The following is a 12,238-nucleotide window of genomic DNA, read 5'->3' on the forward strand; positions in this document are numbered from 1 at the left end:
TTAGATAATAAAAGTACTGAACTCACCATCACATTTCAGTCCTTGTCTCACTAATCCAAACAGCATTTGACCACAAAAGTCACAGAATGTTGGACTCTTGTAGGAGTGGACATATAATGTGTGAGGCCGGATCTGTCGGTCTTCAACTGTAGCAGAAGCTGTAGTGACCAATGTATTTATGGAGGTGAAGAGGAAAGAAGGAAAGACAGACAGAAAAATAACTATCACCTTCTTATATTCATTTTTAAAAGGGGCTCTATAAACTACTTGTACCTTTCCTACATTTAGCTGTTTAGGATGTTAATTTAAGTGATTATACTAAAGCTTGAAAAATTAACAAAAGGCAGTTTAATAATACACTTTCATGTTCTTGATGTTTAAGATTAATTCCACTTTAAAAAATAGTAATTATGTGGGTTTGCAAAATAAACAATATACATGTAATATGTGTATATAAAGCAAATCAAACTTAAAAAATGGTGCTCAATAAGCAAAATATGCTATTATCTATTGTAAACTGTGCCAAGCAGTTTAAAACAAATGCAGTAAAACTTGTTTAAGTGTAATCCTGCACTAGAGGCTTCAATTAGAAGTGTCAAAATACAAAGGAAATACTTCATACGTCACTTAAATTCTGTATTATAATATCTCAGATACATTACAGTACCAGTAAATATTATAGGAAGTATCATTGCCCTTATCACAGCAATTAATGCAATGATCAGATCCTTATGATAAAAGATAAAGAGTGGGCAAGGGTCCTCAAATAATCAGTTAAATATTCAAAATTTCTCATAGAACAAGCAACAATTGGAAGCATTAATATCAAATCTATAATCTGTTGCCCACATATTTTACATTTGCTTGATAAAAACATATTTTCTGGGATCTGGACTGCAATTTGTTTACCCTTGTTAACAAATTGTACATTTATTGTTGGCATGCTTGGTAGTAAAGTTGAACAGCACTCATGCATGCTTCTCAGCAGCTTGAATCATTTCTATTTTCTAATCATTATTAAGAGTATGGGTACATATTTGTGTTGTGCATGTCTTTACAACTATATGAAAGTTAAACATATATATATATATATGTCTACATGTACATGTAGAGACAAGCTATTACTATCTAGTAAAACAAATCATGGCTACTCCAGACAGAGAACAGTAGTTTTTTTCATACACTAGGGTCCAAATTTAAAAGTAAAATAGCAACAACAACAAAATATTTCTGCCTGGTAAAGCTCATATTCAAAAAAACAAAAAAACAAGCAAAAGCTATCGCTTTACAAAGAGTACAGATTCACAGAAACTTTATAGAACAATCCAAAACACAGTAATACACTTCATTAGGTCTACAATAAGAAATGCATTCTACATTTATCAAAGGGCGAACAACAATCAGTTTTAAAAAGTGTGAGGGAATGTAGCATTACAATTTGGGGCAGCTTTGATGGTTAATATCAAAATGACTGCAAAGGACAGGGTAATTTGTAGTGAGAATTTGATAAGCATGCAACAAGGAAAGAATGGGAAATAAAAGACAATCAAATTAATCCCCCAAACAGTACAAGTTTCGTATCCCCCCTTCATATTTCATTAGATATTATATTATGTACAACTAATGTACTGTAATCCAAGAACTCATTACTCTCAGTTTTCCAGTTTTAAGATACCAAAGAAAGAGCAAAATTTAATAATTCTATCCAACCAAAAAAATATGAGAGAAATTGAGGAAAACTAATAATATTAATAATATAATGCTCACCAAATACAGCAGAGAGCATGTACCGGTAAATGCAATTTGTTCACATATATACGGAAGCATCCAGTACATGGATATGTGAGCTTATATTTAATAAAATTAACAGCAAGGAGGATTTTGCATACTTAACTATCTCTCCTGAAATACAAATTGTCTTGATATAAATTGTAGCAAAATAAAATGTTTGCATTATTGTGCTTGCGTGACAACAAAGTTTTAATCAGACCTGCATAGGTTAAATACAAGTTTATTCATATTACACTTACAGAAACAGAACTGAAGCCCTGCATTTGAATTCATGATGGTTGAAAAAAATAAGGAAGTTAATAATCTACAATAAAAGTGGTATTTTTGACTAGGTATATGTACTTGCCCGAAGAGGGATTTTGGCTGACGAGGTCATTCATTCGGCTACCATCCCACTGATCTGCAGTCAAGACAATCAATGAAGGGCACACATTGACAAACATGGAGGATGAGGAGGAGGAGGAGGAGGAGGTGGACAGGGAGAATGGAAGGAGGAAAAGGAGGCAGAGGTTGACAACAATTTTCATATACATGTTTACACAATCAGATTAAAGTCAACAAACAACATGCAAACAGGGAAAGTAGCTCTTCAAATTAAACATGACAGGGTCAGGGTGCAGGATATACCATGCATTACAGGGACATGCAATGAAAATATTTATCATGAACAAAAATGTACCACTACCACTCAAAGAAACTGCTTTCCTGAAGTCCATATCCAATGTTTGCACTTTCCTCAAAGTAGGAAAATATTATTTATGTAGGTACATTGTAGGTCAAAAAGAATTAATTTTCGAAAGTGGGTATTTTAGCTCGCTTTTTCAAATAGGAAGTGTAATAACAATGTACAACTTTTGTAGAATTGCCAGCTAAAGAACAACAGGAAATGGTAACTTCTGTGAAATAGCGAGATCTCCATGCACATAACCATATACTTGAAGGAATATTGAAAAGAATGTACATGTACATTATGGCATAAATAAAAAAGGAGCATGCAATTTAAAAAAAAATATGATACAAAATCATGCCACAAATACATGTACTGTAGGTGTAATTTTGCATTTATGAGACCACCTCATATACATGTATGTGGACATGTACTGGTCAAGTCAATTCAGAAAGTGTTCTTGTTCCTAAGACTTTAATTTCCTGTTAAAATCATTACCACACTTTCCTCTTCTAGTTTTAATGAAAGTTTGAATTGCATGTACTGTAGGCCTATAATGTACATGTACATACATTTTCATACCTTGGTAATAAAAAGTACAGGTGATGTAAAATTTGGTTAGTCAAAAGTTAAAATGTGTAGCAATGAAGAAAATTGCTCTCTTCAAATTACCATTTTAAAAACTAAGAATGTCTTTTAATCCCTTGGAATTTTCACACTTCACATAATGTACGAAATTGACTGGCAACCAAAATGTACCATAAACTTGTAATTATCAAAAAAGTGATTTTCACTATTTTTTTCTGATTGTCTTATATGTAGCATAAAGTGCATATTTGATTGTGCCTCTATACTTTTAACTAAGATTTTGCCAAATGTTAAATCATGTACATTTTCTTCATGTACATGTAGAAAAAAATTATAAAACCAAACAAATCTCTAGCAATACCATAAAAGACATGCAAAGAACAAAAATCTTTTCATACATATTGGAAAATCATATTGAATACAAATATAAAACAGTCACTATAAACTTGATTTAAACAATTAATGAAATGCATTATATGTACAAGGATATCACTACGATTAAAGTAAGTTCATGCAATCATTGCTAAACTTCATACTTATAAAAGATATAAGACAAATAATGAATAAAATCATCATCTGCAAAACTGATTTTATGTATTTAATAAATTTAAATAAATAAAATACAAGTATTAATCCTTATTTCTAAACACAAGTCAAGGAGTATGGCAGCCTACAGTGTACTGTATGTACATGACATGTACATGTACTTGTACATACATGTAGGTCTGTAACCGATCATCGGATCGGGGGCCGATCTTGAGCCAATCAGGTGTGATCGGATAATAATTTCTGATCGCGATCAATAAAAATGATTGCCTACATTATAATACAAGATGGCGGCCTGCATGTTTTGCCTCTTCACTTAGAACAATATTATTAATTTCAAAGTCATGAAAAGGCACTAAATATCAACCAACATGGTCTACAATAACTCCAAATGACAAAATAATCCCAGCTATGAAATTTTTTTAAGCATTTGATAGCCAAAAACTTGAAAATGTTCGCATTAAATTTTTTTTTTTTAAATGAAATAAAAAAATCTGCCAATTTTTTTCGCAGATTATTTTTACCAATTACGATCACAGGTGCGACGATGTTGCTCTGATCTTCCGATCCGATCAAAGCCCCAACTTACAGGGTTACTTGTACATGTAGATATTATTTTCCTTTTTTTTTCTGTGAGGGTCAGGTTTGATTTTAAATCTAGTTACATTACTGTCATGCAATGGTCGCTCAGTTAGAAAGTGTTTTTTTCAATGGATAAGTGATTCATAAAATTATCTGAGCTGAAGTACCTGTAAGCAATTTGATTGACCTCTTTGGGACTGCTGGTGTAACCAGTCGATACCATTAGCAAATCCCAATTGCACAACATATTAAACCAGAACCTCAATGAAGTAGGGCTCATCCATCCGGCATCCAGCTCAAACAATCGTCACAATTTCATTTCTCTACTAAATTGGTTGGGAAAGGTGAAAGAAAAACTTTTTTTTGGGGGGGGGGGGTGGGGTAATAAACAAAGGACAAGAAGGATTTTTTGTTTCGAATATATTTGCATAAATTATACTCATATATTTTTGAGGCAAAAAAATGACATTCTGTGTAAGTGGTCTGTGTATCTGATTTAGATGTACCAGATAAAACAAATAAATCAAAATATGAAGTACAGTGTAGAAGAAACATTTTTGGATTTTATTTAAAAACTAATGAATAAATTTGCATAAATTAGAATTAATTACGCAACAGTTCAACATTCTGTGTACCGTATCTCAAACCTAGCTCAAACAAACATTTTCTATATTTTTCTTTTGGGGGGGGGGGGGGGAATACATTTGCATAAATCATAAGTAACATTTGAGGTAAATTTCAAATTCTGTTCAGAATTTTCAAAATCTCACGTACAAGATGAAACCAAAAGAAAAATTTAATTGGTCTATAAAAGATGGAGAAGAAGCATTTTTTGTCATTTTAAATAAATTTGCATAAATAAAGAATTCACAATTCTGTGTTGAAGTTTCAAATTCCTACCTAGCCATCATCCTATCATATATAGCAAACAGAATCGAAATGAAAAAGAAGAAGCATTTTGAATTTGTGGACTGACGAAAGACGCTGGATGCTGGAAAACGGACGCCACGCTTTAGTATACACCGATTCGGGCGACTTCTGGTGGAAGTGCGCCCTCATAAGGTGACGCCATAACTGGGGGGCGTCTGACTGCAGCTAGCTAGCTTACATTGCAACGGGTATGCTATACCTATACCGAACCTCGCCCAGGCCGGCCAGGGTCGCTGCTCCGCTAGCTAGTAACCGCTCTCGAGCTCTCTGTACTGTCAGCTGGATCGGAGAAGCCCCCCAGTTATAGCGCCGCCACCGGCGGGCAGGTACATAAAACCCCCAAACCGAATCGGTGTATAAGCTCATCACGGCCATTTTTAAGGGTTAACTTCCCCTTTAACATGTACATGTATCGCAAGGTACGTGTGATTTACATATAAAAGGTATTCATAAAGCCCAGTATTTAGGTTTACATGTATAAATTTGCTATTGCAATAGAGCAATAGCAAGTTGTGAAAATAAAGATATCATGCTCCACTTCATGCTCCGGTATTCATGCAATGCCAATAGATGTACTTTCACACTGGCACTTTGCATTGTTCCCATTGCATGAATGTATAAAGGCTTTTTAAATAAACTCATTTAATGAGTTTAATATCAAAAATAAAAATAATATGAATAAATCAGGACTTGAGAATTTTTTTTATCAACCTACATGTACGTGTATCAAAGGAAGTTATGTATTTTATATAGTATTCCTAATTTAAAGAACATTTTAATATAATACTTTAATAAAAAAGATATTAATATCTTTAATATACATACGATGTAGTTACTGTTAAAACAAGTGTTATGAAAGAAGTAACAGTCAATTTAAATATTTCTAAAATACAGACAACATGTTCACTGGCAGCTGATGCAAATGTTCTGTTATCTCCTAAACTATGGTCTATTAATTAAATTTTATGACTGTCAAAGTACCATGTTAGTGTTAGCAAAATATCACTGAGTGAACTGTTGCAGACTTTAAACTAACAACTTTCACAATGGCTCACAACAAACAAATTAATATGATAATTTTCTAATGAGAGGCACATTTAAAAAGTTCAAAGTGAAAAGTTGAGCACTCATGCAATTTGTTCATTACTGAAATGAGTGAAGATGAGAATGTGTTTTCTTACCGGATAACACAGCCTCAATAAGGGCACCCTCCGTCACATCGCTAACTGATGTTACGGGTGTGAGAGAGTAGCTTGTACCTGGGTTGTGCTTGAACAGCAGAAGCTTGTCATATACTCCATAAAAATCATGCTCTGGAAACTGCAAGATCAAAACAAAGAAAATTCATTTAAAGTGTATCCATTGCTCAGGTTTTTACTCAATATTCCCTCTCTAAAATAATCATAGTATGAAGACAGACCTAGTAAATTTAGGCTGGTCCACACTGAAAATAAAAAATAAAAAAAATTACTGTAATTACTGGTAGTATTATGTCCGAATGTAACACAATTAGTAACTAGTATTTAACGATTATGAGTGATAAGGTAAAATTATTTCAAGAAGTGAAAAGATAAATAAAATTCCATTCAACAAAGCGGTAGCCAACATGATCATTACTAATAAATAGCCAGGCAAATACATCAATATAAATAAGAAGTTCTTAAGAACATATACATGTAAATGCTATCATTTTCAGCATCATCATCATTTTTTAGCATTTCTAGCAAGATAGACATAATATAGTTAAGCTATTATTATATGAGAGGTGTCATGGTCTAGTGGATAAGTTGCTGGACTGCAGATCGCATGATTCGCGGTTCAAGTCCCACTGCAGCACTATTGTCTTTTGACAAGACATTAATCTACATTTGCCACACTCCACTCAGGTGTTCAATGGGTATACCCGGTAGGATGGGAATGATAATGATAAAGTGGTTGGATTGGCATGTGTGCCCTTGTAAAATGGCGCCTGGCCGGAATACTCCCCGAGGCATTGGAGCATGTGCACTTATCATGTGCGAATTAGCAATTGAATCTAATGACTGGGTTAATAATTAAAAATGTAAAGTTATATAGAGTGATTAAGCGCTAAATACAAATGTGACTACATGTATTATACTTTTACGACTTTCCAATTTTTGAAATCCCTTGATGCCTTCCAGCTAGTTCTGCAATGAGCAGCATTCCCAGGCACTGCCAGAGGAAGTTATCAGCAGCCTGTATCATGAGCACAGCCTACGCAGCCAACGCAGAGAATCGTATCACAGACTAGAAATTTGTGAATCAAAATGTACCGGTAGGCCTATCAAACTATAATACATACAGGGTAAATTTAGTGCTCTGCACTTATTCTTCATGGGGTCAAGAGAAAAATATTTGGGGACTGTGTAAACTACATCTATGTTATCTTCATTGTACATATACATGTAATGTACCAGTATACATTCATACGTTTGTGGGGGATCATAACTGATATTTGGGTGAAGGGTCTGAGCATTTTGGTCCCTTGAAACGGTAGAGCTGTACATGCAGGGGCTGTCTTGCATGTAGATTACAGGATGTATTTCTAATGTATAACCGTAGAAAATCTACAAATCTACACCTCTCTAATGTGTGACCATAACAACATGTACATGTACACTGAATTTGCAGGTTAGTGAGCAGGAAGAGCCCTTTCCCACTTACAGACACTCTTATGTAATCAATGTCTTTCCTGTGACTGTTAGCCCATGGTTAGCCCATGCAGCGTTTTCATGTCATCATACAGTACTTTCAATAATCCAATCTCATTCATGTGAAATTCCTTCACATTTTTATGGCTCATGCACAATACATGAACCTACAAATGTAAAGCAAATATAATAATGAATAGCTTGACTTTAACATTTGATGATTGTATGTACATACATGTATATGTACTGTATTGTTCATTTACTAGAAGTTAATCAGAGATTGAAAAATTCATGTTGCGTCCTGATTATCTTGAAGAGGTCTCATACAACATTGGTCTGCACTATAATTCAGTATAATTACTGGGATGTTTTTAACAATTTTTGGAATGTTGAAATTTCAGATCAAAATATATTATCATGTACCAAGGCTTCAAATCAACTAAAACTATTTCTGTTGGGCTACAAAATTTCAACAGCCAGAGGCAGAGGTCAATTTTGGTTGCCCCTTCAAAACAGTAGTTTTAGCCTATTTTCAGTGTGATTCTGTTGTTCAATTTATATCATTCCACTTGTAAAAACATTAATTTGTCACTGCTATTTCTTCATTTCTACTCATTAAGGTCTGGTGGCCTACATGTGAGTAGCATGTTTCCGCATGTTTGGTTGGCCAACAGGCTATGTACATTGCAAAGATAGACCTACAAACAAATGAAATTTTATACATAACAGTGGGGGGGGGGGGGGGGGGAGGATTATAAAATATCTACCGGTAGCTATTTATAAAGGGGCTGAAAAGAAATGCAAACTTGGCTTTCAAATTACTGGCATTATCTGATATTCAAGAATTGGTCACTACAATTTCTTTTCAACAAAAGTTGCTTGTACATACGTGTGTACACTGTAAAATAGGGACATAACAGTGAGTACACTGTCCCCCTGTCCACACACAACATTTTCCGTGATCAGGCATGACCATTTCGCAATAGTTATACAATGAAATTGTGTGAGTGGACGTTCACTAAAGATACGTCGTATAACGAAACGCAGGTTTGGGCATCGTTTCGAACTAGAACTCAATAAAGAATCACGCCTAATCACGGAAGGTGTTGTGTGTGGACGTAACTAGTGTAACTAGTGTAATTAACTGGGCGGGGCTTAACGTGACCTCGCGCGAAAGGAGACCTGACCTCTAATTTTTCTTCCATTTCATGACCGACTTAGCAAACTGCGCACCTATACAACATTTCGCTGTAGAGTTGCAGGATTACTTTCTTCTGTGTGTGGACATCCTGGAATTTATACGATGATTATTTATACGACGTTTCTGGTGTGTGGACACTCTGAAATTTATACGATGATTCTTTATACGATGATTCTTTATACGACGTTTCATTATAGAGTTTCGGGATAAATTGTTTTGTGTGTGGACACGCTGTGTGATACATGTACATGCGCAGTGATGCGATGTTAGAAACATATCATGTAAACCTGTTAAACTCTAATCCATGAGCTGTCATAGCAGCAATCTCTGTGCTAGCCTCATGTTCTGACTTCATGATGAGTAATACAACACTGATCTACAGCATCAGGCTAATATGAATGACAAGAGCAGTACATGTACTGTATATACTGTATTTTACTGTACCCCATTTTGCAAAATGTTTAATCAAATTATTTTTATATAAAAGATAACGAAAATTTTGTGATGAGAGCCAAATTAGAATGAGGCCTTCTAAATATCTAAATGATATTGTGCATAGCATTCCCTTGCCTCCAATCATTAAACAAAATTGAGCTGGTACATGTACAGTGGTTACATTCCAATGTCTGCAAATGTGCAATGACATGATTTATGAAAATTTTGAACTACTTTTGTAAATTACAGTTGTCATTTCTTTGTAGTAGCAGCACACCTTTATCACTAACAGCAATCCCTGACAAAAATGTAAAAAAAAGGGTAAGGTCTTCAAAAATTGGCAGTGCACAAGTACGGTAGTCACTTTGAGCAAATGAAATGGCAATCAAGATTCAAGAACGATTGAATCAAACTCTCCAGTAATTCACAATAATACTGAAATTGTGTTTTTGTTCTTACAGTACTTCAGAAAAACATAGAGAAAGCTAATACTTTACAATGCCTTTATACTGTACAACATATATTCATGTACATTGTACATGTACAGTGCAGACGGAGGTGACTGATAATTTGGTCTAACTATTTTGCGATACTAAATTCCATGAAGTGTAAACGTCAGCCACTTAATAGGCAAGAAACTTCACAAAAAGCAAATATTCAGTCATATAAGTTGCTATTCAATCACTTCATAGCATGATACTTTTGCATATTATCTGAACCTTAAAGGTTTTATGCATACAAAGTTTGTAATTTAACAGAACTCCAGTGCCGCGAGCTCCAGAAAATGAGTAGAATTGGCATAACTTGTATGCATTGACACTAAATCTTTCTTGGTTTACTTCATTTTACTTATCATTTTACATTATCACTTTAAAGGCATGATACATACCCATGTTCACAGAGTAAAAATAGCTTCTGTGGGTTTGGTTTGAACATAGAGGTTTTAAAGAAGCTAAAATATGATAATGACTAATGAGTTGGCACTAGATTATTAAAAAAAATTTTTTTAATAGTCTAGTTTATTCTGGCATCATGCACACTTGCATGTTATACATGATACTGTACTGTACATGTACGTATTTGTACAACTTGTACAAAAGTACAAAATTACTACAGGAAAAATATTATAAGCCACAAGCAAGTGTGATGTAACATAAAATACACAAAGCCTAAAGTTTGCCACCTACATGTACAAATGTAAGAAAGAAACACCTTCACAATTCAAATCTTCCTTCATCATTCATATTATGAAATTGATTGAAAAGAACTGTGGCTTCTGTCTTAAAACATATCAACCATGCCTATATTGCATCCTTTGTCACACTCAAGAGTGCCTAGCTCATACTGACAGTGTGTATACACCACACCAATCATGAATTATTCACCCTTACCATCAGCAAATGTGCCTGTAATCAATTAGCATGTTAAGGACAGTTTGCCAGCCAACCCTAGCCCCAATTGTTTTACATCGAAGGTAGTCCCGCTGGTAAGAATTAATTCATTTAATAATGGGCCCCTATTGATAAAGCCTCTAATTAGGAAGGAAAGCAGAAGTGTTTTTACATGTTCAAATGTATACTGTACATATTGGGCCTACAGTACGGTTCTGCTATCATTCAATGTACTATCAAGCGACTTCAAATCTATCATTAATTCATAATTATAACAAAGTCCTCCCTTAGTTTCAATACGCTTTGTATATTCTGCAAAAAATTATTATTAATCTTTTTGAGAACCTAATGGCAAATCTATTCTGACTACATAAACTTTTGATCCCACCAATGAAAAAAAATACAAATTCAAACTGAAAAGTAATATATCAATTTTTCTTGTTGAGAAATAGAGTTTGAAAAGTAAAGGGATTCATGTTTTTTAATTATTAAAAATATTAAAACAAGGCTTTAATTTGACAAATAGAAAAAATAGTTATCTCAAATTTCCACCCACAAATATATACAGTATGTAACATTTTGTTTCAGTATTATAAACAACATTACAGCTCTTCATCATGAATAAACCTCTTCAGTACAAGCATGTGTGGGTGTGCGTGAACAATGCTTGTAAAAGTAAGTAACCAACATTGATTGCCATGTAAATGCATGCATTTCCTTGTATGAAATTTAACCTCCCTACATGTGTATCTTCAAGCTTTAATATCCTACAAAAAGCAAACCCTGGAAATTTTGGAAATCTCATATAACACACTATTATAAAAATAAATAGTGTGGAACTGTTTTCTTTGGACGTAAAAAATCCTGTCAAATCATCTTTTAAAAATGAAAAACATTTTTTAGCTAAACGATGGGACAATGTTAAAAGCTTTGTACAGAGTATTTGTCTATCTGGAGTAAAAATGACAAAACCATGTAATTTGATATTTTGGGTCATGATATGAATGGATTTGATTTTAAAAATGATCAAAATCATTATCAATGTCATCATCTTCATCACCATCATTATCATGATTACCGGTAGTCATTATATCGTTAAAAATGTTAAAACTTGTTAAAATCATTAAAAGCAAATTTCAGATATGAACATTGTCATTTCATTTCATGTACAGGTACAGGTATATGTACATATACATATACAGGTACATGTACACTGTACATGAAACACTGTGAGAGAGAGAGAGAGGATCAGTCTTGTGAGTAATACATGTGGGAAATGACATGATTAAATCGCCTCCGTACAAGTGTACCCACACTGGAGATTGAGAAAAGAAAGGGAGACCAAACTGTGGAAGTCTATCAATCATCAGAAGGTCAAAGACACCCAGGTTCCTTCTCTTATGCTCTCTATATGTACAGCATGAAAAACAATGAT

At 34.0% G+C, this 12,238-nt stretch overlaps 1 protein-coding gene across 4 annotated transcripts in view; it reads right to left on the reverse strand.

Moving 5' to 3' along the window:
- Nucleotides 1-12,238, reverse strand: part of LOC575375 (serine/threonine-protein kinase D3) — a 45,698-nt gene that overhangs the window by 26,019 nt on the left and 7,441 nt on the right. For 3 of the 4 annotated variants that reach the window (XM_030999562.1, XM_030999564.1, XM_030999561.1), the window contains exons 2-4: nt 6,286-6,424; nt 2,138-2,191; nt 27-158 (exon numbers count right to left, since the gene is read on the reverse strand). In XM_030999562.1, coding sequence (XP_030855422.1) covers nt 27-158; nt 2,138-2,191; nt 6,286-6,424 — 325 coding nt within the window. The remainder of the gene's footprint in view (nt 1-26; nt 159-2,137; nt 2,192-6,285; nt 6,425-12,238) is intronic. The other variant, XM_030999563.1, reaches the window with a different exon arrangement.

This window comes from Strongylocentrotus purpuratus, unplaced genomic scaffold, assembly GCF_000002235.5.
Source record: "Strongylocentrotus purpuratus isolate Spur 01 unplaced genomic scaffold, Spur_5.0 spur5_scaffold_5, whole genome shotgun sequence".
Lineage (NCBI taxonomy): Eukaryota > Metazoa > Echinodermata > Echinoidea > Camarodonta > Strongylocentrotidae > Strongylocentrotus > Strongylocentrotus purpuratus.